This window comes from Trichosurus vulpecula, chromosome 1 (genome assembly GCF_011100635.1).
Source record: "Trichosurus vulpecula isolate mTriVul1 chromosome 1, mTriVul1.pri, whole genome shotgun sequence".
In the NCBI taxonomy this organism is placed as follows: domain Eukaryota; kingdom Metazoa; phylum Chordata; class Mammalia; order Diprotodontia; family Phalangeridae; genus Trichosurus; species Trichosurus vulpecula.
This window is the reverse complement of record NC_050573.1, coordinates 15,952,375-15,978,663: the sequence shown is the minus strand read 5'-3', so window position 1 is coordinate 15,978,663 and position 26,289 is coordinate 15,952,375. Positions and strand designations below refer to the sequence as shown.

The window sequence follows — 26,289 nt, the reverse complement described above, 5'->3', positions numbered from 1 at the left end:
ATGTCATGAGTTCCCTGGAACCCGGCTGGCACGGCCCCTCATTGCGCCGAATGGCCCTTCATCCCACAGTGTCTTCAGGTGAGTCCCTCTGGCCCCTGGTAGAGCAGAGGCAGGGGACGGGGACTGCCCATGTCCTAGCTCTGTGGGAGCCTTCCTTGAGAGGAGAAAGTTGGGCAAAGGAACCTCAGGCCTTCAGGAAGGAGGGGGCATCTGCCCAGATTTCCAAGCATTCTATTCATGCCCAGGTAAGCTGGGGAAGGTAGCAATGGAGGGCAGACCCCTCCTTGTCCCAGTGGGAGCCCTGGAAGGGGGTAGAGGAAGTGGAGAGAGAGTCTCTTCTCCTTGGAAAGCCAAGATGCTCTCCACTCTGGGAGGAAAGGGACAGAGATTCATGTGCCCATTGCACAGAGGGGAAAGCTGAGGCTTAGAAGGAAGGAATGAAAGCAGCTTGGCCAATAGGATCTCAGAAACAGGGCATAAAACCCAAACCAGCCTTCCAGCTAAGAACCCCCGAGCTTGGGGGTGGGGGCTGTGGTTTGGGCAGGATGACAGAAACAATGGGTCCTCCTTCCCCATCCAAGAGATGTGAGTGTCAGCCAAGGCCAGGGGGGTGGGGAGGGAGATTTTTGCATCTCTACAAGGACTCACAAAAGCCTGATATAACCATGGAGACTTGGGCAGCTACAGCAACAGGACTGTTTCTCTGTGTCTGGATAAGGAGCAATTAACCCCAATTATCACTGGGAAATCCGAAGACTCCTGGTCCAGAGAGTGGCTGGCCTCCAGCTCAGCCCAGTCTTCCAAACACCCCCCACCCCCAACCCCCAGCTGCTGGCCAGGAAGGCGGGGAGCCTTTTCCGTCCGTGGAGCTGGAGAAGGTTCTCGCCATTGGTTCCCCTCTTTCAGACCTAGATCCTAGAGCCCAGTGAGACCCAGGGAGGCCCCCTCAGGCAAGGAGGGCCCCGGGGTCATTGGCCAGGGAAATGAGGGCAGCTTTCGGCTGGGGCAGCCAGCCAGCAACAGGAAACAGCAAAGGTGGGGGATGTAGGGGAGAGAGCATTGGTCAGGGCGGGAGGGTGGGAGGCCTGGAGGCCGAGCCTGGCTCTGCCACTGACTCACGGTGTGACCCTAGCTAAGTCACATACCCTCTCTGGGCCTCGGTAAAATGGGGAGAAAGTAGCAGGGAGCCTAGAAAAGATGGGAAAGGTTCCCCCTCACCCCACCCTGCGCAGGAACAGAGAAAAGTTAGAGTTTGAACAAAAGCTCAGCCCATGGCCATTGTCTTCCTCAGGTTGTTTAAACTGCAGCAAGGTAGCCGAGCTGACAGAACGGCTGAAGGTGCTGGAGGACAAGGTCAGTGCCCTACCCCAGCAGCAGCTGCTACAATATCCCAACTATCTTTCAGGTGCCGCTTGAATACCACCTGTGACAGGGAGCTCATTATCTTTCCTCATTTCCTACACCCCCCGAACTCCCTTCTGCTCCTCCCCCTAGCCTGTTTCATTGGTTACTTAATTGTTTTTTCCTTACACTGAGCTAAAATCTAGCACTTGAATACCACCTGTGACAGGGAGCTCATTATCTTTCCTCATTTCCTACACGCCGTACCTCCCCACTGCTCCTCCCCTCAGCCTATTTCATTAGTTATCTATAATGTCTTATACTGAGCTAAAATCGGCTTCGGGTCCCTGCCCCTACCTAACACTCACCTCATAGTTTCTAGCCAGTTGGTCTAACTGCTGAGGCCAAGCAGATGACCTCTCTACATTGTGAGTGGGGGGTCTGCCAATGCAGATTAAGTCTACACCTGCTCTGCAGGTTAGAGCCCAGAGCACTTCGAGGTTATAGGACTTGCCTCATGCAAGCCATCAGAGGCAGGGACTCAAACCCAGGTCCTCCTGGTTCTAGTACCACCTCTCATCCAGGACACCATAATTCTATAAATTCATTAACCTTTCTGGGTCTCATTTTCATTAGCTGTAAAATGAGGGGGTTTGATTAAATGGCCACTGAGGCTTCCTCCAGTTCTAAATTGAGGATTCTCTGGTTCTTCCAATACAACAATGTTTTTTACTAAAAGTCTGAAGCACAAGAGATTAATGTTTGAGCATCCCATGACCTCCCTGTCTTGCCCTTCTTTATCAAGAGTAACCCAGTGGGCAGGCCAAGTCATCATCTCTGGACTCTTGGAGTTCAGTCCCATAGTTCTCAAACTTCAAAATTATTGGGGATCCTCCAAAGATCGATTGTGTGGGTTCTGTCACTAATATTTACCATATTAGAAATTAAAATAACTTACTATGATTATAAAAAATTGTTTCGAGCCTGCAGACTCCCTGAAAGGGACTGGGGACCTCCAAGGGTCCCAAGACCACTCTTGGAAAACCAGTGCCTAAGCCTGTTGCCTTCCCCCTTGCCCTCCCCTGGGTAGGGCTGATGTTACTGAAATATCCTTTGCTTCCGTTTCCTTTGCCAAGGAGAATGACCTTTGCACTGGAAAGGACAAAACAAAAATAGTGAATAGGGCTTGAATGCCCCAAATAAGTAAGGAAATAAGGTTAGATGGCATATATGCCTTTAACTTCTAGCAAGTGTCAGCAGCAGCAGGTCTTCTGGCCAAGGTGAATTACAGTCTCCAAGACAAAGAACTGGTAAATATGAAGACTGAGCTACTATTAGGGAGATTTTAAAGATCATGGAGCGCCAGGAGTGGTGACACTCACCTGCATTCAGGCCCAGCTACCAGGGAGACTGAGACTGGTGGAAGTCCTAAGCTCAGGGAATCAGGTGTCTGCACTCAGTCTGACACCAATCTGATGAGTCCCTGGGAGCCTGGAGCTACCGTGTTGCCTAAGAAGGGGTAAATCAGGCTGGAAATTGAGCAAGTTAAAGCTCCCATGAATAGCTCCTGTACTTCTAGCCTGGGTGAGATGGGGAGACCTAGTTAGGAAGGAAAGAAGAAGGAAGAGAGAAGGAAAGAAAAGGAGGAAAGAAACAAAGAAGAAAGAAAAGGAGGAAAGAAGAAAGAAAAAGGAAAAGGAGGAGGGAAGAAAGAAGGAAAGAAAGAAAAAGGAGAAGGAAGGAAGAAAGAAAGAAAAATAAAGAAGGAGAAAGAAAGGAAGGAAGAAAAAAGAAAGAAAAGGAGGAAGAAAGAAAGAAAGAAAAAAGGAAGGAAGATAGAAAGAAAGAAAGAGAAAGAAAGAAAGAAAAAGGAAGAAAGAAGAGGAAGGAAGAAAAAGAAAAAAGGAAGGAAGGAAGGAGAGAGAGAGAGAGAAGTCATGGAGAGCAGAAAGGTGAAGCAGGACTAGAAGAGGCCACATATTGTCCTGATTTTCCAAAAGGGAAAGAGAATGGAACCTTCAAATCTAGGCAAATAAGCTTGACTTTAATTCCTGGCAAAATTCTAGAACATATTATTAAAAGGAAGGTGGGCGAATGTCTAGATAAGGAAGCAATGATCACATAGAGCCAATGTGGCTTCATCCAGACCAGCTCATGCCAGACAAATCCTCCTCTTTTTGGTATGAGGGTCCTGAACTAGATGAGCAGAATGCTGTAGAGGCAGTCTGCCTAGATCTCAGCTGAATGTCTATGGCGTCTCCAGCTATCCTAAGCCATCACTTAGCACTGTGCCTGGCACAAAGTAAGCACTTGCTAAATGCTTATTGGCTTGACTGTTCTTGTGCAAAAGAGGGAGAGGTGTGGGCTAGGCAAAAGCACAATTAGATGGATTTAGCATTGGTTGAATGGCTGGATTCTGAGAGTAGCAATGTCAGTGTGAAAAGTCTCTAGTGGAGGGTTCAGGGATCTGGGCTTGGTCCTATACTATTTCACATTTTTATAAATGATTTGGATTAAAAGCATTAATATTGTGCACTGAGTTTTACATGACTGCATATGCACAACATAACAGATTGCTTCCTGTCTTGAGGAAGGGGAAGGGGGGGGGGAAGGAGACAGGGATAGAATTTGGAACTCAAAACTTAAAACAATTTTTTAACATGTAATTGGAGGGAAAAAATTTTTTTTAAATAACATGCACTGAAAGGGATAGCTGGATAACAGTCAGGATCCAAAAAAGTCTGTGACATTTTGGAGACATGAGCTGAATTTAGTGGGACCCAATTTAATTGGGATGAATATAGACTTGAGTTCAAGAAATCAGCCTCATAAGTGAAATGATGGCTAGCCAGTGGTTCATCTGAAAAAGATCTGGGGGCTTTAGGGGACCACAAGCTCAGTACAAGTCAATAGCATGTCAGGCAGCCAAAAAAGCCAGTGTCATCTTGGGCTGCAACAAGAAGTTGAGGACTAGGAGGTGATAGTCTAGCTGCGATTTGCCCTGGTTAGACCACATCTAGAGAGTGTTCAGTTCTGGGTACCACGGATTGACAAGGATATTAATAAGCTAGAAAGTGTCCAGAGAGGGAAAACCAGGAAGGGAAAGGGCTCTGAGTTCATACCAAATGGGGATCAGGGGAAGGGATTGAGTTGGAAAAGAGAGAGTCCATGGATACCGTCTCCAAGCATTTGAAGAGCAGCCACATGGAAGAGAGATTGTTAGCCTCATCCTGTCTGCCCCCAGAGGTTGCAAAGGTACCATGTAAGGAAGAACTCTCCCAAAGAGGACCACACATGGCCTGCCTTGGGGAATGGTAGGTTGACTCTCATCAGTTTTTCCAGCAAAAACTAGATGACCCCAAGTTTGGAATATGGTTAAGGGAATTCTTCATGTCCTGGCTGGTCTAATTGAGGTCCCTTCTAGCTCAAAAATTTGGTGATACTGAGTTAGTTATAGAACTTAAGGTTCTCCTCCTCTCCCCTCTCCTCTCTGCCCCACTCTGGGGCCTGACCTTCCACCTGTCTACCCCCTGCCCATCTCATTCCCTTCCTCCCAGGTGTCAGTACTGGCCATAACAGAGCCATCGGCATCCCTGCCCCTTGGTGCTCCACGGGAGGCCAAAGGGAGTGGGGACCCAGCCCTGCTGTGGGGGTTGCCAGCTGCCCAGGGGAGCCCTGGAGATGAAGGAGCCAGAGGTGAGTAAAGGAAGATGGATCTGAATTCAAATCCCACTGTAGATTCCACTGGGCCAAAGGTAAGGGTATCTGGGGAGAGGGGCCAAAGGAAAGAGTCAGAGCAAGGGAGTGGTTTCCCTCTGAAAAATGTCTCCCTCCAAGTGACTCATGGGGGTATAAAGGAGAGGTAGCAGGTGCCAGGCCCGGAGATCCGGAGGGGAAGGGGTGGATTCTGCTCTGAGGATGGGCTGGAAAGGAAGTTAACGAATAGGTCAGTCCAGGCTTCCTCCCTAGGGGTGGCCAAAGGGAAGGGAGCTAATGATTTGAAGGGGATCTGGCCCTGAAGATCCTTACCAGGCCCCCTGCCCAGGGCCCAGTAAGAGCAATGATGAATATGCGCCCCATTCCCTCCCGTGCCAGGGCCTCCTGGAGCTGGAGAGCGACGGAGGGGAACCGTGCTTGCCCGGGACGGTAGGTATCACTGTTTTTTTGAGACTGGGGAGAGGGATGACCTTTAGCTGGATCCTGGGGAAGGGAGAGACTATGGAGGCCAGGAAACCACAGGACACACCCCTCACCCCCCAGACGCTTCCTGGCTTACATCCTATGCCTCCTGGCTGGGTCCTGACAGGCATTTCCCTCCTTCGTAGGCCGAGGAGGTGTTCCCGGGCCACCAGGGCCTTCTGGCCCCAAAGGAGACACAGGGAGCCAGGGTCCAACCGGAGTGCCTGGGCTGAAGGGCCCAGCTGGGCCACCAGGTGAGTACAGGGCACACCATACCAAGGATCCTGGTCCTGCCAGGTACCAGGACCTTATCCTGGTTAGATGGGGCTGGACTCAAGATGGTGGCATTGGGAGTTGGGATGGTCCAACTAAGTCCTGGTCAGCCCTCCTGCCCACCCCCAGTATCTAGCATAGTGCTTCACATACAGAGTGTATCAACATATCAAGACCTAGGCTTCCAGATGTGAGAACTCCCTCCCCCAAGGCAGATCACCAGTCTACACTTAAAATACACTTTAGGTCTAAAGAGCTGCCTAAGGCTTAGAGAGGGTTGTGTGATTTACCTATGGTCACACAGCTGGTAAGTGGAGACTCCCAAGTCTGTCATCCATCATCCCTCTGTTCTTGCACACACTAGTCGATCGACAAGCACTTATTAAGCACTGACTGTATGTGCCAGGCACTGTAATAAGTCCATGGGTGGATGGATGGATGAATGGATGGATGGATGGATGGATGGATGGATGGACAGATGGAAGGATGGATGGATGGAGGGAGGGAGGGGTGGATGGATGGATGGATGGACGAACAGATGGAAGGATGGATGGATGGATGGATGGATGGAGGGAGGGAGGGGTGGATGGATGGATGGATGGATGGACAGATGGAAGGATGGATGGATGGATGGATGGATGAACGAAAAAGCATTTTATTGAGTGCTCATTGTATGCAAAGCACTTAATGTAGTAGGCACTTAAGTGAAAGCTAGCTATTCAAAGGAACCCTGTGGGGAGTTCTTCAGAAACACCCTCTAATTTGTCTGTTGTCCAAACTGGACTTCTCCTCTTGGATGCCCCATGGACATCTCAAACTCAATGTGCCAAAAAACCCCAAACTCATCACCTTTCCCCACTAATTCCAACAAAACTGGGTTCCTAACTTGACCTGCCATTCCCCACCTCCATGCTTTTGCATAGCTTGTCCCACACTCCTGGAAAGCTCTGCTTCCCCACCCCCACTTCTTAGACTCTCTAGATTTCCTCCGGGGCCCATGCCTCCCCAATCCAGTGGTTAGTATTCTCATATGACTTTGTATTTACTGATTTGTGTACATATTGTAAATCTCCCCTTCTCCCCACTGGGGTTACAACAGGGTAAATTTCTTGAGGTCAAGGATTATTTTGAGGAACTCAATAAATATTTATTGAATTGGATAGTCTCATCTCCCCAGTTAGACATGAAGCTTTCTGAGTTCAGAAATGCCTTCTATTTTTTTTTCTCCTCCCCCTACTTTCCAAGGTGCCTAGCACAGGATTCTATGCACATAGTGTTGATTAATTATCCCTGTGCCTTACTTCTCTCATTATTGTTTTCTAGGACCCCAAGGGCCACCTGGCAGCCCAGGTCGGGATGGGGCTAAAGGAGACAGGGGCCCCCCAGGACCTCCTGGGCCCCCAGCCCCAACTGGACCCTCCACAGCCCAGATCTCTGAACAGGGTGAGTTTCACAAGTAGGGGATGGGATGTGGAGCCCCCAGAGATAACAGTAGGAACCAAAGGTGGGGGCCAGCTGAGGGGGAGGAGAGAAACCTTGTTTCAGACACATCAGGAACTGAAGTGGGAAATGGAAGCCAAGGACAAAACTCCATCTCCCAGATTCCCTGAGAAGCCAGAAATCTGGCTCCTTCCTGCCCCAGGCGTGGGACCTTCTGAGCACCAGACCCTCAACAGCATGTAGAGGAAGCTCAGTGGCTGCTTCTGGTGCCATCTTCTCCCCCTGAGCTCCCTGACAGAATTATCCCAGGAGCCCAGTGACCCAGGCTGGCCCAGGCTCTCCTTTGAGGAGTCTGACCTGTTCCCAGCACACACACACACACACACACACACACACACACCGCAAGAGGCCTGGAAGCCCCCAATGTCAGAACTAGAAGGAACATAGAATTATAGAACCTAGAACATTTGAGCCAGATGGGACCTTAGAACATAGAATGTTAGAGCTAGAAGGGCCCTTAGAACAGAGAACAGAGAAAGCCAACCCTCCCTTTGGCTTAAGGCATTGAAAGGCCCAGTGAAAATAGAAATGTTACTGGAGAGGGGACACTCCTGAGGCCTTGATTCACTATCGACACCTGGGTGAGAATTTGCTGTTTGTCAAAGTACTTGATGGGGGATGAGCTGGGAAAGATGCCGGAGGTCAGGCCTGGGAATGTGGCTGAGTGGGGGCCTGCAGGGAGGGGCTGAGGTCACAGAGATCTGAGGATTTTAGCTCTGAGAGGGCCCTTGGAGATGATTTAATCAAGTCTTGTCTTTAGTTAAGGAGGAAACTAGCTCAGCAAAGGGAAATCATTTGGCCAAGGTCACATAGAGAAGACCCAAACAGACTTTATCTACTTTCCAGGATGGTCAAAAGCTCACTTGGGTCTGGAGTTCAAAGGGATAGGGTCACAGAACTATAGTTGGAAGGGACCTCAGAAGCTATCTGGTCCAACCCCTCATCTTACAGAAAGGGAAACTGAGGCCAGGGAGTTAAGTGACTTGTCCAAGGTCACACAGGTAGTAGGTGATGGCACCAGGTCCTCTGTCTCTATTTTTTACCATTCCAGGGTCTGAGGCCATCCTTGCCAGCCCTCATGGGAAACTACCACCCTTTCCTTCCATCCCTCCCCCTCCTACACATGCACACTCACAAAAAACCCCCAGTGGCTTAGACTGAGCTAGGAAAGCCTTGCCCCCTGGTGTCCAAATCTGGTCCTGCATCCAAGGATCTCCCTGAAAGAAATAGACCCAATACCTTGCCCACCATGTCTGAAGCTAAGAGCTAAGAGACAAGGCTGACCGCTGGAGAGAGCTCTGGATGTGGGGTCAGGGACCTAGCTTGAATTCTGGCTCTGCAGCTCATTAGCCAGGGTACAGTGGGGAAGCTGCTTCCTTCTCTGGGCCTCACCTATAAAATGAGAGGGACTGGACTCAATGACGTCCAAGATCCCCTACTGCTTCAAATCTTCGACCCAGTGCAGTCTCTCCTGGCGACTGTCGCTGTGCCGGCACACACCAACCAAGGCCCTATCTGCCTCTCAGGTAGTTAGTTATAAGGGGCTTAAGGTGCCCCCTCCCTAAGAGGTAATTGTATTTCAGCATGCAGCTCCCAAAGAGTAACTCTGTAATGGTGGAATTTCAGGCATTGTGATATGAGGAAAGGGGAGTCTGCCTCAAGGCTTTGTGGCAGAGTGCTGGACTTAGAGTCGGGAAGGCCTGCGTTCAAATCCTACCTCTGACTCTTATTAGACACACATTAGTCCAGTCACTTCTCCAGATCTCAGTTTGCTCATCACCTCCAACTACCCCCTTCATTTTGTAAACAGGGAAACTGAGGCCCAGAGAGGTGAAAGATTCACTAGGTCCTGTAACTCTGGCTCCAGAGCTGCTTCCATGGAGCCACACTGAGGGACGAATGAGATGCCATGCGTAAAGCACTTTGAGATCCATTAACTGTGGATGGAAATGTCATCGACACCTTTGTGATGATCTTTACAAGGTGGTCACCCACTCCACCGATGCTTTAGGCCAGCCCAGCTCAGAGTGTGTGTCGTAGAATCGCACGATTTCAATCTGGGAAGGATTTCAGGCAATCGTTTGGTCCAACCCGCCTTGACGGAAGGGAAAACCAAAGCCCAGAAAGGAGGAATACCTTGACCAAGGCCACACCCTTGGAGCTAATAATACATTGTTTCATTTTCAAAAAGAGAAAGGGGTCTGCCAACTCTAGGCTAGTGAACTTTACTTCAATTCTTGGCAAAATTCTCCAGCATGTTGTTAAAGAGATGGTTAGTGACCGATAGGAAAAGGAAGCAGTGATTACAAGAACCAGCAAAGCTTTACCAAAACAGGTCATCCCTAGGCAACCTGAGTTCAAATCCTGCCCCAGAAACTTACTACATGTGTGACCCTGAGCAAAATCACTTAGCTTCTGTTTGCCTCAGTTTCCTCATTTGCAAAATGGGAATGACAATGGCACCTCCCTCCCAGAGTTAATAGGAGGATCCAACGAGATAACATGTGTAAAGCACTTTGTGTAGATGCCAGGTATTATTATGCCACACTAACACTCATTTCCTTGTTGGACAGGGTTACTAGACTGAGAGATCAAAAGAATTCTGTAGATTTATCTGTCTGCATTTACTTAAATTGCAGCAAAGCTTTTGAGAAACTCTGTAACACTCTTCTTGCGGACAAGATGGGGACTAGAAGATCACACTATTACATGGATTTGGAATTAGTTGGATGGTTGGATTCATGTCACTTTAGAAGGAGACTCTAGTTAAGTGCCTTGGGTCTCTGTGCTTGGCTCAATGCTGTTTAACATTTTTATCTGTGAGTTGGATAGATGGCAGGCTTATGAAATTTTCAGGAGACACAACACTGGAAGGTATAGCTAACCCAACAAAAAATAGTTAAGATTCAAGATGATATTAACAGGCTAACATGGTACAGAACTGAATATGAAATTTAAAGAAATGCAAAGTCTTATACTTGGGTTCAAAAAATCAACTTTGCAAGCATAAAAGCAGGGAGCACAGGGAGAGATATGGTATGTAGTAGTTTGTCTGAAAAAGACCTGGGGATTCCAGTGGACTACAAGCTCAATATAAGTTGATAGTAGAATCGAGTCGCCAAAAATGCTGGTGGAATTTTTAACTATCTTAAGAGGATAGAGCTTCCAGGAACAGGAAGTTAATAGTCCCACCTTTCTGTGTCCTAGTCAGACCGCATATGGAGTATTGTGTCCAATTCAGGACACCACAGTTTATGCAGGACATCGATGAGCTGGGGTGTCCAAAGGAAGGCAGCCGGGATGGGGAAGAGCCATGAACCCATGTTGTAGTTGTAGAATGTAGGAGCATTCGAAGGAAGTGAATTTATTTGGCCTGAAGAAGAGAAGCTTCGAGGCTGGGAGTAGGGATGGAGGAGAAGAAACTTTGTAACACCTTGTTATAACGATTAGCTTCCGTAAAGCTCAGGGGACAGTAAGTGGCTCCTAAGGTCCACATGATTCTTTCTTCACCTTTAGAGAGTTTGCTGTAATGGAAAAATTATGAGTTCAGTCCTAATTGCTCTGAGCCCCCTGTTAGGAAAATTCCTAACACCTAGGAAGAGGCTGGGCTTTCTAACTTTACTTTTATATCTATCTCTAGAGCGCTGGGCCTGGAGTCAGGAAGACTTCCTGAGTCTAAATCTGGCCTCAGACGCTTATCAGCTGGGCGAGTCACTTAACCTTTGTTTACCTCAGTTTCCTCATCTGTAAAGTGAGCTGGAGAAGGAAATGGCAAACCATCCCAGTATCTCTGCCAAGAAAAGCCCAAATGGGGTCACGAAGACCAAAATGACTGAGTAGCAACAATTTAACCACTGGCCTCTTTGTGGTTCAGATAAAACTCAGTTTACTGTAAACATTAGGGTTAGGGTTATTATATATTAATATAATATTGATAATTTTTATTAATAAATTATATATTATACAATGTATTATAATATGCAATGATGTAACATATTATAGTAATTATACAAATGTTTGTATAAATATAAGTATTTATATATTTGTATATAACATTTATACATATACATAAGTAATACTATTAACTTTTTAATTAATTTATTAATAAATAACAATGCACCAGGAAAGGCAAGCACCAGGAAGAGAAGTTGAGGAAAGAGCCAACCTTTTATTGGGACTTCCCCCAACCGTCTTATCGACCCTCCTCAATATCTCCACTCCCTCCCACAATTCAGTCTTATCTTTGCTCCTCAGAAGTATGTTGGAAAGCCACTTGCTCCATCCCCACTCTAGATAACTGGCTGATTTCATTTAGGACCCAGAGGGCACAACAAAATCTCCCAGCCAGTTGAACGGACCTTTCTGTCCATCTGTTATCATTTCACTCCATCCAATGGCTTTCAAAGACTTTTAGAATTTAATTCGATGAGACTTGTTACCGAGTTAAGATTCCAGCGCTAAAATGGAGTGAGGTGGTTTCAACCCTTACAACCTAAGAGTTATGTTGCCCTATCTATGTATTAGATCTGTTATGTGAAAGAGGGATTAGCTATGTTCTGCTTGACCACAGAAGGCCAAACTGGAAGCAACGAGTGGGAGTTACAGAAAGGCAAATTTGGACCCGACCCAAGCGAAAACTTCTTAATGATTAGAGTTGACCCTCCTCTCAGGGGAAGGTGGAGGTCTAGAGGTCAAGTAGAGGTTTGAAGACTAGTTGTTGGGGCCATTGTAGAAAGGATTCTTGGTTGGTTCTGAGTTGGGCTAGATGGCATCTGAAGTCCCTTCCACCACAGAAGTTGTGAGAGAGAGGGAAACTGACTCTGAGGTTCTGTGATCTTCCTGACAGTCCTTCACATCCTTGAAGGCAGCGCTGATCTTGCCCCCCAGTCTTCTCTACCCCAGGATAAATGTCTCCTGTTCCTTTAACCAACTCTCCCATGGCATAGCCTCCATTCTTCCTGTCTCCCATTCTAGGCTTCCTCCTCTGGCTAAAAAATATGTCCCCCAGAACTGAACCCAGTATTTCCTGTGGGTGCTGCCCAGGGCAGACCTTGACTCCCCAGCCTTGTAGTGTTAACACGGCCTACACTGTTGCCCACTTTTTGGCCACCATGTTGCACCATTGACCCTTCCTGAGCTTGTAATCCAGCCCCAACACGTCCATCCAGGGTTCCTGCCCTCTCAGAGTTTACATTCCAGTAGGGAGTAGAGAGAAGTAAAAGCCAGAGTGCTGAGACAGGCCTCAAGGAGGTGAGGCTTGAGAACGGACCTTAAAGGTTGATCAGGAAGATTGGAGCCTCTGGTCAATGCTACCCCATTATCACCATCCACTCCCTTTGAAGCCTCCTGACAGCAGCTAGGATGTCAGTGGACCCTGGCGTCACTCACCTCCTCTCTCCCTCCAGGAGATCCACTGCTCTCCAACACCTTCACTGAAACTGGGGGCCTTGGAATCCAGGGGCCTGTGGGCCCACCAGGCCCCATGGGACCCATGGGTAAGTTGGGTCCAGGAAGCTGGGCGAGACTGATCTCCTGAGGATGGGGCTGGGAGGGTCCTGGGCCCCTGGTAAGACTGGCAGGACAGATGAGAGAAGAAGGGGCTATGCAGATGGGGGAGCAACTCAGTCCTCCAGGAGGGACTTTAGGAAGAGTATAATCACCCCTTTCTTAGACTTGGTCCAGTCCAGAGATGGGAGCTTGTCTGACACAGTTGGGGGGGTCCCCTCTTCTTTCCTTCCAGGTCCCCCAGGTCCACCAGGCCCCGCGGGTATTCCAGGCACACCTGGCCACAAGGTGAGTAAATTATCATGTATATATTTATCTATTTATATGTTGTATTCCTCCCCTCCCATTCCTAAAGGTCAGGGAGAGAGAGAGAGAGAGAGATTGGATGGATGGATGGATGGATGGATAGATGGATGGGTGGATAGATAGATATAGATATAGATAGATCTCTCTAGCTCCTGATACACAGTAGGCACTAAATAAGTGCTTGAGTTGAATTGTAATTAATGTTAAGTTCTGCTCTTCTTGGAATTCCTGAGGGATCTTCTGCTGCCTATCCTACCCATGTTCCTCCAATAGACCCCTCACTCAGGCAGTGAGTGCTCTCTCCAAACCCATCACAGACATTTCTCTCTGAACCTCAGCCCCAGCTGCACCTTCTGAGTCACCCATCCCCTGGGGGAGGTGGGGAGCCAAGAGGACAGGGAGACTGCTCAGCCGCCAATGCCTCCTCTCATTGTTCAGGGTTCACCAGGCCCATCTGGAGCTGATGGAACCAATGGCCTCCCAGGGGAGAAGGGTGAGCGAGTGAGTACCTGGACCCACTATAGGAGGCTACCTAGCACTGCCCCAGGGCCAGAGGACTATGGGAATGTGGGGGAGGGAAGAGAGTGGGAGCGGGGAGGGGGAAGGACTGTAAGTTCAATATGTGATACGGCAGCTAAAAACTGAAGACGTTTTTGGCGGCATCAAGAAAGGTGGGAATGGGTGGCAGAGGGCTAGCAAGATGATGACCATGGTAATCATAATAATAGCAGCTAACATGCAACAGAACAAAGTACCGCTGTCCTCTGTCCTGGCCAGACTTCAAATGCCTTTGGGGTCATCCAGCCCATCCCCCCCCTCATTTTACAAAGTGAGAAACGGAGGCCCAGAAAGGTTGTGACCCGCCCAAGGTCATCTAACTTAGTAAGTGGCAGAACTGAGATTTGAGCCAGATCATAGTGCTGGAAGGGAACTCAGAGGTCATTTAGCCCAGTGCCTTCATCTTATAGAAGGCTCGGGGAAGGAAAGCTATTTGCCGGGGATGTTGCACCTTAGTAAGTGGCAGAGCTGGAATTTCAACCCAGGTCCTTTGCTCCAGACTCTCTGCTATTTCCGTTGTGCCAGAGCTGCTTCTGGATAAGCCTGGGTGTTTACAGGGGTGGCGTGAGGCCTTCCTGAAGGCCCCCTTCCTGATCCTCCTGACTCCTCTGGTGGGCTGGCGCAGGCTCTTGGATTTAGGGCTGCCTGCTGGGTACCTGGGAGAAGGAGCTGAGGATGGCCTGAGAGGTGCCGGGCCTCCCCCCAGCCCAGGGAGACCCCCCACCCTGCTGGCCCTCAGTGCCCTAACTCTCCATTTCCTTCTTTTGCACAGGGCTACCAGGGGCAGCCAGGCCCCAGAGGCCTAGCAGGAGAACGGGTAAGTGAAGCTGACTCCATCTCTTCTTTCCCTCTCTCCCTTAACCTCCAGATCTGCTTTCCCAGAGGGTCAGTCCCAGGCACTTCTCCCCACAATGTACCCATGGGATGAGTAGCCCCCACTCAGCGGCTCTCTGGTGAGCCCAGGCTTTCCCTGGCCATCCCCATCCTTCCCTCAGATGCCCTGGGAAAGGGCCATGGATGCCCCAGCCCAGAATGACCCCCTTTCTTGGGCCTCAGAGGGTTCACATCTATCTGTCTGTGTCTGTCTGTCTGCCTCTCTTGTTTCAGGGTGAACCAGGCCCCAAAGGTGACCCTGGAGAGAAGGGCCATTGGGTAAGATCAGTCCCCAGCCCTGGCTAGGAGGGTTCATAGGCATCTCTCCCCCAACCCTTCTCCCCACTGCGCCCACAGAGGAGACAGTGCCTGTCCATCCTACCAGCCCATCCCCTGCCACCAGCCTCGGAGTACATCAGAAGGCTCCCCCTGCCCCAGGAACGGGGAAGAGGGGGGGTGGTGCCTGGTCCATTGCAGAGAGGCCCAGCTCCAAGGGTCCCATATACGAAGGCCAGGTCTAAGTCCCTCTGCCCGGGGGTCAGTGAGAGGTGGGCCCCAAAGTGCGTATGTGTCATGGGGGAGGGGATGCACGTAGGATTGGGACCCAGAGGGTGAACTCAGGCCATTGCTCTCTGTCTCTGCCTCTGCCTCTCTCCCTTCCCTCCCTCCCCACTAAACTGTTCAGACCCAAATGAGGGACAGAGCTGAGCAGCAGGCCTCTCACCCCTAAGCAGACCCAAATCTGTACTACACCATTCATTCATTCAGTCAGTCAGTGAGTCACTCAACAAACACAGGCCCAGCACTTACCCAGTGCAGAGCCCCTAGTAGGGGTACCAGGAGACAAGGGCCTTTCGATAAGACACAGTCCCTGCCCACAGTTTGATAAGGAAACAAGACAGGAACACAAAAAACTCCTGAGGTCATTAGAGGCGCCACAAGGAAGGTCCGATAGCCATGGAGCTGGGCATGGGCACACCCTGGCTCTTTGTGGAGTGTCTCAGGCCGGTACATCAGCGGTTCCCCTGCTCCATCCGTCAATCGACAAACACCTGATAGGAAGGGACCCAAAGCCCCCCTCCCCATTTTACAGGGAAGTGACTTGGCTTGCCCAAGGTCACCCCAGCAGTCAGCGGCAGAACTGAGATATGGGACGGGAGACAGTCCTCACTCCCTCATCCCCCCCTGTTCCTCCATTTCAGAGCAAATGCTCTGTCCTTTCCAAGATTTACGGGGCTCTAAGGACCCAGAGTCCTCAGAGGCCCATTGAGACCAATCCCCAACTGAGGTGCAGAGAAAAGGAATTTGGCCCAGGTTACATAGCTAGTAAGCATTAGAGGGAGGATTAGAACTCAAGACCTCAGACTACCAAGCCTGTGCTCTCTCCACCAGAGTGAAGGGAAGGCTGGAAGCCCTCTGTCACTCATGCACACAAGAAATAGAAATTACATTCCATTCAGGAGACACAGTAAAAAGGGGAGCAGGATCCAGCAACACACTAGCGAGCATACGTGCGCGCGCGCGCACACACACACACACACACACAGCACACTGACCAACGTCGAAAAGAGCCTGAAGACCATCCAGGAAATGGTATGGAATGTGGGTGGGAAGTAGGGATTGCCCTGCAGGGGCCTCTGCTGCCTCCCCCCACTCCCAGAGAGGGAATCAGGCCATGCCAGGGCACCTTTCTCTGTTCCTGACGGTGGGGATCAGGGATTGATACAGCTGTGGGAATGGGCTCCTTCCCCCAACTCCAGTCCTGCACGCCACCCCCGCCCCATCTGCTCAACCCTCCCCCACCCCATACCTCCATCCCTTTTGGGAGGGCCCTGCTATCTCTTAGGCTTCCCTTGGAGTACGGGTGACCCCAGGACCTTGCTCTCTGTACCCTTCTGACACCTATGGCTTCCAGAGCAGACACAGGTATCTGGCTAGGCCTCTCTGCTGCCTTCTTCCCACCCCAAAATCTCCTGTTGCCCCCCTACTCCCATCCCATCCCAATCACGTATGGTGCCTCCAGCATTTCTTGTGCCTCTAACCCTCAGGTTGGCCTGACCTAGGACCAGCACCCAAGAAACACACCCTCTCTCCTGTATTTATCACTAGTAGTATTATTTTTTGGAGTCCAGCTACAGATTTCATCAGTATAGAAAACCCTTGACGGCGCACGTACGCAGCACCTTATGTTTTAAGGGTCACTTGGGACCCGGAGAGGTTCAGTAACTTAGCTAGGGCCATGTAGCCAGTGGACCAGAGGCGAGCCTGGAAGCCAAGGCTTCCCACCTCCGAGGCTAGAGAGCTCCCTCCCCAACACTCCGTGCTGCCTCTCAGTATGACCGTAAGCGTCATTATTCTCTTTTATCGTATTTGAATATATCCATATGTAACAATTCTTGTTAAAATCCAAAGATCGTGGTTATGGAGCTAGAAAGGGCCTAAGAGGACATCTAGAGTCAAGGGCTTCTTAAACTTCTCCCACTCAAGACCCCTTCAGCGCTTCTTACACTGTGGGGTCACACCCCACGATTTAAGAAGCACTGAATTCTAGGCCAGTTCCCTGGTTTTATAGATGGGGTAACTGAGAGACGTTAAGGTGACTTGTCCAGGGTCACACAGCCAGTAAATGCCTGCAGCAGATCTCCCTGACCCTTCCACTAGGCCACACTGCCTCGATGATAATAGATATAATTAGTCCATTATATTGAAGTTGTGAGTAATGGTTATTGAATGATATTGGAGTCTGTCATACTAATAGGACTTGTAAAGACGGTTAGCTTTTCAAAGGGCCTCCACCTCCATCATGTCTTGTGATCCTCCTGCCAGCTGTGACAGGGAACAAGGAGGAATGATTATCCCCAGTTTACAGATGAGGTCACAGAGGCCCAGAAAGGGGAAGCCAAATGTCCCAACTCACCACGCCTTGATCTGTCTCCCATACTATACTTCCCACACATGACCCTCTGTCCCCTTCCCAATTGCTTCCCTATCCATTTTCATCCCCCAATCACCCCATCCCCAACTTGCCTGATAGGTATCAGGGACCCTGGTTCATGCCCGTCTACCTGCCCGCATGCCCCTTGTTACCCCTGCCTGTACCCAGCCTGCTGCTCCCCAGAAAGGCTGATGGAAGGGGGAGGCATGACAGGGGTGCATGGAGGTTTGTGGGGAGGGGTCCTGGGAGGAGCAATAATCCCCATCTCTGGTGCTTTAAGGGTTCCAAATTGCTCTCCCTACAATGACCCTGTAAGATAGTGTGAAGATTATTATACCCGTTTCACAGAGGAAGAAACTGAGGCCCAGGGAAGGGACTTGCCCAGGGCCACACGGCTAATAAGAAGTAGAACAGGAACTCCAAACCAGGTACCCTGACTCCAAGTCTAGCATGTCAGCCTTGGAAGACAGCTAAACCAAGTAGTAGATAAAAGGGACCTCCCCAAGGTGGGACATTCAGGTAAAGACCTGAATTCATAAGGAAAACCATCACTTGGATGCTTTGATTAGCTTGACCTGAATGGGCCCCTTTGATTTCACCCCCCTCCCAGCACCATCTGGTATCACCTCCTCAACCTTGCTAGTGACCCAAGCCTCCCAAACACCACCAGGGCGAGGGAAGGCCTCAGACCAAAGTCCCCATCCCCAGCACCACCGAAACTGCCCTTTGGGGAACATGACTCCTGGCCTCTCTTAGCATTAGCTGGTGCTGTAGATCACCCTGATATAAATGAGGGAGGGTTATATGGTGTGGTTTGTCCCAGGCACTGTAGTAACCCTTAGGGACCTCTCTGGACCCCAGACCCTTCTGAGGATGGTCACTCAAGACCCAGGTTCATAGCTTTAGAGTTAGAAGGAATCCAACCCAGTCACTTTACACATGAGACATCTAAGGCTCAGAGAGGGAAGTGACTGGTTCAGGGTCACACAGCTTTCTGAGGCAGGATTCCAACTAAGGTCTTCCCCAGGACACATCCTGAGAAAAGGAGGGAGGGGCAGCCTCAGGAGCAAGGGAGTATGGTCCTTCTTCCCCGGATGATGCCACAGTCGGGACCCAAGAGGAGAGGTCCAGTGGAGTAAAACCTGTAGAAACACCTGGCACCTCACCAGTTAGGAAAGATCTACATAAAAGGCCTTCTGAGCTGCGGGTGGATGCCTGGTCTCCCGGCAACCACCAACCAGCCCAACAGCGACATCTGGTGGCCAAGGTCAGACTTACATGGAGCTGTAGACCTGCCAGACTCCAACTGGAAGGGGGTCTTACAGATCAGCCTAGATCATCCCAGGCATGCCCCTTCATTTTACAGAGGAGAAAACTGAGGGCCAGGGAGGGAGAAGCAGCTTGCCTGTGGCCACACGAAGGGTTCACAGACTGAAGAACTGCCCAGGAACGGGCCTGCCCCGAGGCTCTCTTTTTGTTGTTGAGAGATAATATTTGTAAATCACTTAGCACAGTGTCTGGCACACAGTAGGCACTTAATAAATGCTTCTCCACCCCACCCCCCTCAGCAAAGTAATGGAAAGAGCTCTGGCTCTAGAGTCAGAGGATCTAGCTCAAATCTGTTCTCTTGCTTGCCACCTGTGTGACTGTTGGAGTCTGTTTCCTTACCTGTAAAATCACAGATTCATCCATTCAGAGCTGGAAGGGACCTACTGGGCTATCTGGTCCAACCCGCCATCCCCATTTCACAGATAAGGAAACAGAGGTCCCTTCCGACTCTAATATTTGCCCCATGATCTTCGTCAAGTGATTTTGGATAAGTCACTTCAGCCCTGGAGAATTTCAGCTGTTACCTGTGGCAGAAGCCAGGGGAAGCTTTGCTGGGCCTCAGTGTCCCCTCTGTAGAACAAAGGGGTTGGATTTGAAGTCTGTCCTGCTTTGGGACAGCTGTCCTTGTTCGATGGAAGTTTCCCAGGCATCCAGCCTGATTCTGCCTCTTTGCCCCTTCCCCTGCACTGCTCCTGGTTCTGCCCTCTCCACTCCTCAGGCCATGAAGGACAAGGTCAACCCCTCTTTCCACCTGACAGCCCTTGACATTCTTTGCCAATGTATAAATTGATCTGGGGTAGAGCTCAGGATCAGCTGCAAATCATCCCCCCATTAGAATATCTGTGTGTGGGTTTGGGGGGCTCACCAGGCCTGCTTGTCCTGTGCCCCCTTCCACACCTACCCCAGGCCCTCTGTCCACCTGTCTGCGCATCAGTCCCTGGGCTGTGGCAGAATGCTGAGGGAGCCTGCCGGGAGTGCATGGCCTTGGATGAGGAGGGGGCCAGGCCGGGCTTTGGCAGTCTCTTCCCTCTCCCCCATTTCCAACCTGTCCTTAGCCTGGAATGGAAGCAACCCTTCCCCCAGCTTGGGGACCCCCTTCACGGCTGTATCTGTCTCTTTCCTCCACAGGGGGAGGGTTTGCACCAACTGCGCGAGGCTTTGAAGATTTTAGCAGAAAGGGTTTTAATCTTGGAAACAATGATTGGGCTCTATGGTGAGTAGAGACAGACAGACTGACAAATGGCCTGCTCAGTGCAGGGCACACAGAGGGAGAGAGGGGTGCCCAGGCTCCCCCAGCCTCTGCCACAGGCACACAGCTAGTGGGCCCCAGTGCGGCTTGGAGCCTGCCCATGACATGCGTGACTGGACCAGGTGGCATCCTGGGGTATGGGGCACCTCCCCATCATGTCAGAGGTCTCCTTCCCCTGCTACAAGGCAAGGACGGAGCTGTCCCTGCCCCTTACCCTGGCCCCTATAATCTGTTGGACGGAAGGACGGAAGGACCTCAAAGATAACAGGGCCAGATCCCAGAGCACTAGGTCTATGGAGGTCATAGGACCAAAGCCTGAAACATTGTGGATGATGGAGCCAGAGCCCACAACTCTAGGTTCTTCTGAGTGATAGAGCCAGATCCTGGAGCTGCAGGGCTTTGTGGGTGACAGACCTAGAGCCCACCACTCTAGAATTGTATAAGTGATAGAGCCAGATCCTGGAGCTGCAGAGTTTTGCAGATGACAGAACTGGAACCTACTACTTTTGATTTTTATAAATGATAGAGCCAGATCCTGGAGCTACAGGGCTTTATGGGTGACACACCTGGAGCCCACCACTCTAGAATTCTGTAAGTGATAGAGCCAAATCCTGGAGGTGCAGGGCTTTGTGGATGAGGGAACTGGAACCCACTACTCTTCATTTTTATAAGTGATAGAGCCAGATCCTGGAGCTAAAAAGCTCTGTGTATGACAGAAGCAGAGCCCACTACTCTAGAATTCTGTAAGTGATAGAGCCAGATCCTGGAGCTGCAGGGCTTTGTGGGTGATAGAGCCAGATCCTGGAGCTGCAGGGCTCTGGGTGATAGAGCCAGGTCCTGGAGCTGTGCAGCTTTGTGGGTAATAGATCCAGGTCCTGGAGCTGCAGGGCTTTGTAGATGACAGAACTGGAACCCACTACTCTTGATCTTTAGAAGTGATAGAGCCAGATCCTGGAGCATAAAGCTTTGTGTATGACAGAAGCAGAGCCCACTACTCTAGAATTTTGTAAGTGACAGAGCCAGATCCTGGAGCTGCAGGGCTTTGTGGGAGATAGAACCAGAGCCTGGAGCTTCAGGGCTCTGTGGATGGTAACATGATAGAGTTACACTGTTGAGTCATAGAGCCCAGCCCTGGAAAAGGGTCAGTGAGCTGGGAGACGGCAGGAAATCTTGCTGACCCCAAGAGGATGGTAGCAGCTTCATCTCCACAGAACTCTAGTCAGTCTACTGCTTTCCAGACATTGTTGTGGGTGCTGGGTCCCCGTTTCTCAGACAAGGCTCAGGGGGGTGAAATCACTTGTCCAGGGCCTCACAGCTAGTGAGTGTCTGAGGCCGCAGCCTTCCTGATTCCAAGGGAAGCGTTCTATCTGCTACTATGGGGGCTCAGGGAGAAGGCGGGCTCTCCAGCGTGGGTATCAGTGAGCTGAGAAGCCAGTCAGAGGCACATCATACCCCAGATTCCTTCTTTCAAAGCCCCTGCCCCGTGGGACATTAGCCCGAATGCCTTGGAGAGCCCCCACGGGGCTCATGGGGCACATAGTTCATAGTACATATTCTGTGTGTCCTTCTAGTGCCACAATGGGCCTAAGACCCATCTCTCCCAGAATCTCCTTCGGCCTTAGACAGACACTAAACACACACATGTTTCCTTGGAGGGGCTCTGTCCATCACGCTCCCATCAGCACAGGGTCCTGGATCAGTGTCGCCCATCTCACATACACAGCTTCATAGTTTCCAAAGGATGGCCTTCACTGCAGGAGGTTAGGGCAGGGATTCCTATCCCCTTTTACAGCTGGGGAAGAGAAGACTCAGATCCGGCTAGTGGTGTTGGCAAGGTTGCATGCCTGGCAGCAGAGACAGGATTCACTCCAGGGCTCTCTGCCAAAGCTGTACCCACCTGTGCTGCCAGCCACTGGTACCCACCCACCCCAGCATCGAGGATGTCCCAGTGTCCGGGGGCCTCACCACCTCCTTCACCCACCCCTCTGGAGGCCAGAGAGCGAGGCTGAATTCGCACTCTCTGCTCTTCTCAATCTCCCATTAGGCCATTAGCTTACAAACCTTCCTACAGCAGCAGCAGGCTCAGCTGGAGCTCCTGGCCAGACGGGTCACCCTGCTGGAAGCCATCATCTGGCCAGGTAACCGAGGAGAGGCTGCCCCCCCACCTAGGGGCCAGGGGGGCACGGGGAGGGCCAAGGACAGGGCCAGAGAGGCCACGCCCCATGGGAAGAGCCTGCTGCAGGGAGTACCAGAGAGCACGGAGGTGTACACAGAGGTGCCCAGCCTGGGAACAGGAGAGAGAGAGGGCCCCAAGGAGTCCAAGAGCAGAGAACGGCAGGCCTGGGAGGGGAACAGGGGATGGCAGAGTTGGCAGGGGCCTTAGAACAGGGGATGTCAGGGCTGGGAGGGGCCTTAGAACAGGGGATGTCAGGGCTGAGAGGGGCCTTAGAACAGAGAATGTAACCTCAACATTCATTAAGGCCAAAAGAGGAAATAGAAACCATGACCCCATTGTCTTTGGAGGCCAGATAATCAAACTCCCTACACAGGAGATATGAAGAATTCCCCCTGAATAGTTTAAATTCTTGTTTCATGGAGGGAATCTGATTGCCCAACCTGGGACCTCCAGGCTAGGCAGAAGTAAAGGAGATGTGGGCACCTCCCAGGTGACTAAGCCCACCTCAGATTGCTGAGACCTAAAGGGAAGAAGACTCACCAGAGAGGGCACAGATCATCTTGGGTCATATGGGCAAATCCTCCCCTCTGTCTTTCTGGTCTTAGCACCAGCCTTGAGGGAGCCTCTTATTTTCCACAGTATGAGCCCTCCGGGTGTGAACCTCCCTGGGTGTGAGTATCCCTGAGATGTGAGCCTCCCTGAGGTGTGAACCTCCCTGGGTGTGGATGCCTCTTTGGTGTGCTGTCTCCCCAGCAGGTTTTCTCTTTTGGGTCTGATCTCCAATTAGAGAATAACAAGGGGTTGGCACATCCCCAGCAGTCAGGGGAGTGATCTGGGGGCAGGAGGCCTTTCTTGGCCTCCAAATTTAATGATTTTTCCAAATGCCTTCCTCATCACAGCCGCCTGGTGATGGTGAGTAGTTGAAGGGCTGGCATATTCTTTTCTGGGCTACCCAAAGGGGAGAAGACCTGAGCTTTCTGGGATTGGTTGGGAAGGCCTAATTTTCTGTATTCTTAGCTGTCTGCTAGGGACTTTGAGGCATGGGAGGGTCTCCTGCTGTCTAGCTCAAGAGCTATCTTTATTAGGCCAATGGGTCACAGAGTCATGATCCTTTGACATTCCCTGTTCTAAGGCCCCTCCCATTCCTGACATGTGATGTTCTAAGACCCCTGTCAGCTCTGACATTTTAGGCTATAAAGGCCCTCCCAGCTCTGACATTTTCTGTTCTAAAGGCCCTCCCTGCTCTGATATTCCCTGTTCTAGGGCCCCTCTTAGCTCTGACATTTTAGGCTACAATGCCCTTCCTAGACCTGATGTTCCCTGTTCTAAGCCCCACCCCAACCCTGACATTCCTTGTTCTAAGGCCCGCCCCCCACCTCTGACATTCCCTATTCTAAGACCCTTCTCAGCTCTGACATTTTAGGCTACAATGCTCTTCCTAGACCTGACATCTCCTGTTCTGAGGCCCCTCCCTCAGCCCTGACATCCCCTGTTCTAAGGCCCCTCCCTCAGCCCTGACATCCCCTGTTCTAAGGCCCCTCCCTCAGCCCTGACATCCCCTGTTCTAAGGCCCCTCCCAGCCCTGACATCCCCTGTTCTAAGGCCCCTCCCTCAGCCCTGACATCCCCTGTTCTAAGGCCCCTCCCTCAGCCCTGACATCCCCTGTTCTAAGGCCCCTCCCAGCCCTGGCATCCCCTGTTCTAAGGCCCCTCCCTCAGCCCTGACATCCCCTGTTCTAAGGCCCCTCCCTCAGCCCTGGCATCCCCTGTTCTAAGGCTCCTCCCTCAGCCCTGACATCCCCTGTTCTAAGGCCCCTCCCAGCCCTGACATTCTCTGTTCTAAGGCTCCTCCCAGCTCTGACATCCCTTGTTCTAAGGGCCCTTTCTACGGAAGCAGTGAAGGTATTTTCCCCCCATTTTACAAGTGAGGAAACAGGCGGAGGGGTCAAAGTGGGATGAGTTTGATGGCAGGATCAGAGCTTGGTCACTGGGAAGAACCACCAGGTCCAGCCCCTTACAGAGCCCATCTTACAGAGACCCAGAGAGGTGGAGCCCCGGCCCAAGCTCACACAGCTGGCCAGCAGCAGCTTCTGACTTGAAGGCCGTGAGCTTTTTCTCGCTCCCTCTGGGCCCTCAGAGCAGGGGTCTTCACCCCAGTGCTTGGTAAAGATGCCTCAGGAGCTGGCCCTCCCAGCAGCCTCTCCCAGAGACCCTGGCCTGCATCCCTCTGGGCAGCACAGAAAGAACCAGCCACACTCCCAGCTCCAAATCTACCTCCTGAGGGCAGGCTGGGACTAGAGGGGGCCTTGTCTGTGTGCTCATCAGCAGGCCTCCTGCCCATCAAACATCTCCATGAATGAGACTGAGCACAGTTAGACCAATGAGGGCCCCCGAGAGGGGCTGCATTCAGTACAGGAGTCTGGACTTATTTGACAGGTGAGTTCTGAATGGACCCGTTAATGGGATCAGCCACCCAGGAGGCTATGAGGGCCTAGCTTGGGTCCATAGAAGGTACCCAGCTAAGAATCCAAAGAGACAAGGATCCTCAGAGTTCACCTGGTCACAGAATCTCAGACCGAGAAAATTTCAAAGGCCACCGGTCCTCCAACTTGTGCCCAGATAGGAATCCCCTCCAACACCACCCCAGACAAGTCATCCAGCTTGTGCTTGAAGGCCTCTGGCAATGGGGAACTGACTACCTTGCGAGGCATCCCATTTAGTTCAGTGGGAAGTTTTTCCTGACATCAAGCTGGATCGACCTCCTTATGTTGCTCCTGGTTCTACTCTCTTGGGCTGGAGAGAACAAGTCTGCAAATACTCGAAGGCAGCTATCACGTCCTCCGAGTCTTCTCTTCTCTGACCCAGTTACCCCCAGTTGTTCCAGTGGCTCCATCCTGGTCATTCGAACAAGTGCCTGGGGGAGGGAACTGTCCAAACTCCTGTCTTCAAGGAGGAATCTGATGTCCAGAAAAGTAGCATGCCCAGAGGCAGGGCAGGCCTGTGGAGGAGCTCTCTCCCAGTCTTGCTTTTCCCAGCTATAAAATGGTATAACATTGGCTCTGCCTTCACCCTCAAGAGGTGGAGAAAGAGAGATGGAAATAGGAACTAGAAATAGTGAGAAAAGGTGACCCCAGGCCCTTAGAACTCAGCGATCCCTCAGAGAATGAGCTTGGAATCCCCCACAGATGGGTTTACCAACAGCGGAGCTTTGAGATCCTCAGATAACCACCAAAGGCTCTGATTGTACACTCAGCCAGCACTAGGGGGTCTCTCCCTGCTGGCCTCTGGCCTTGAACCTCCCAGAGGTCAGCTCAGCAGCCCCCCAGGGTTCTCTCCTCCGGTGTTTCCTCGGACTCCTCCCTAGGACTCCTCTCCCACATGGCACCCAGAAGAGGGACCCGCTGGGAGACCCTCCCCAATAACAGCCCTGGGCATTGGGCTGACATAACCCTATTTCTCTTGCCTTCCTCTGGCAGAACCGGACCTTGGCTCTGGAGCAGGGCCCCCCAACGCTGGAACCTCTGGCTTCCCTCGGGGCAAACGGGCAGGAGGACCAGCTACTTACAGGATCGTTTCCCGTCTACTGGCCCAGGGGAGTGAGGACCAAAAGGACTGAGCCTGGTCTGCTTGGGCACAAGCGGGGCTCAGGATGGAACCCCTTCCCACCTTGAACTCCTTCCAGGCTCTCATCCCACAGCCTGGTCCCCAGGGATGAGCTATCTATTTATTGGAGTGAGTGAGCACCATGCCCAGGAATGTAGAAGGCCACCTGTCCACCCTAAGCAGTACCTGGGTAACTGCACCCAAACCGTCACCTCTGGTCCTCTGAAGGTGGGAGGGCCCGGCTTCCTGGAGGTGGCTCAGAGCTGGGGGGCTGGCCTCTCCCCTCCCATATCCTCTGCCCAGCGGGGCAGCCAGGGCCACTAGGAGAGGCCTGCCCTGGGCCCTGGGCAGAGGGACTATGGGGATGGAGGATCCAACCCCAGCCCTGTCACCAACTTGCCCTCTCTGGGCCTCAGGTCCACGTCTAGACAGGGAGTCTCAAGAGCTGGAAAGGACCTTTCTG

At 51.3% G+C, this 26,289-nt stretch overlaps 1 protein-coding gene across 1 annotated transcript; it reads left to right on the top strand.

The window, feature by feature from the left end:
• EMID1 (EMI domain containing 1) lies at positions 1-25,933 on the top strand (the record flags this gene model as incomplete). Its single annotated transcript, XM_036741373.1, is given in 13 exon segments — positions 1-78; positions 1,292-1,353; positions 4,899-5,037; positions 5,437-5,487; positions 5,667-5,774; positions 7,117-7,236; positions 12,699-12,788; positions 13,034-13,086; positions 13,543-13,605; positions 14,435-14,479; positions 14,770-14,814; positions 22,093-22,186; positions 25,700-25,933. Coding segments are annotated over 13 exon segments (1,088 nt in total), but the record flags the coding sequence as incomplete, so codon positions are not given.
• Between the last annotated feature and the right edge of the window lie 356 nt (positions 25,934-26,289).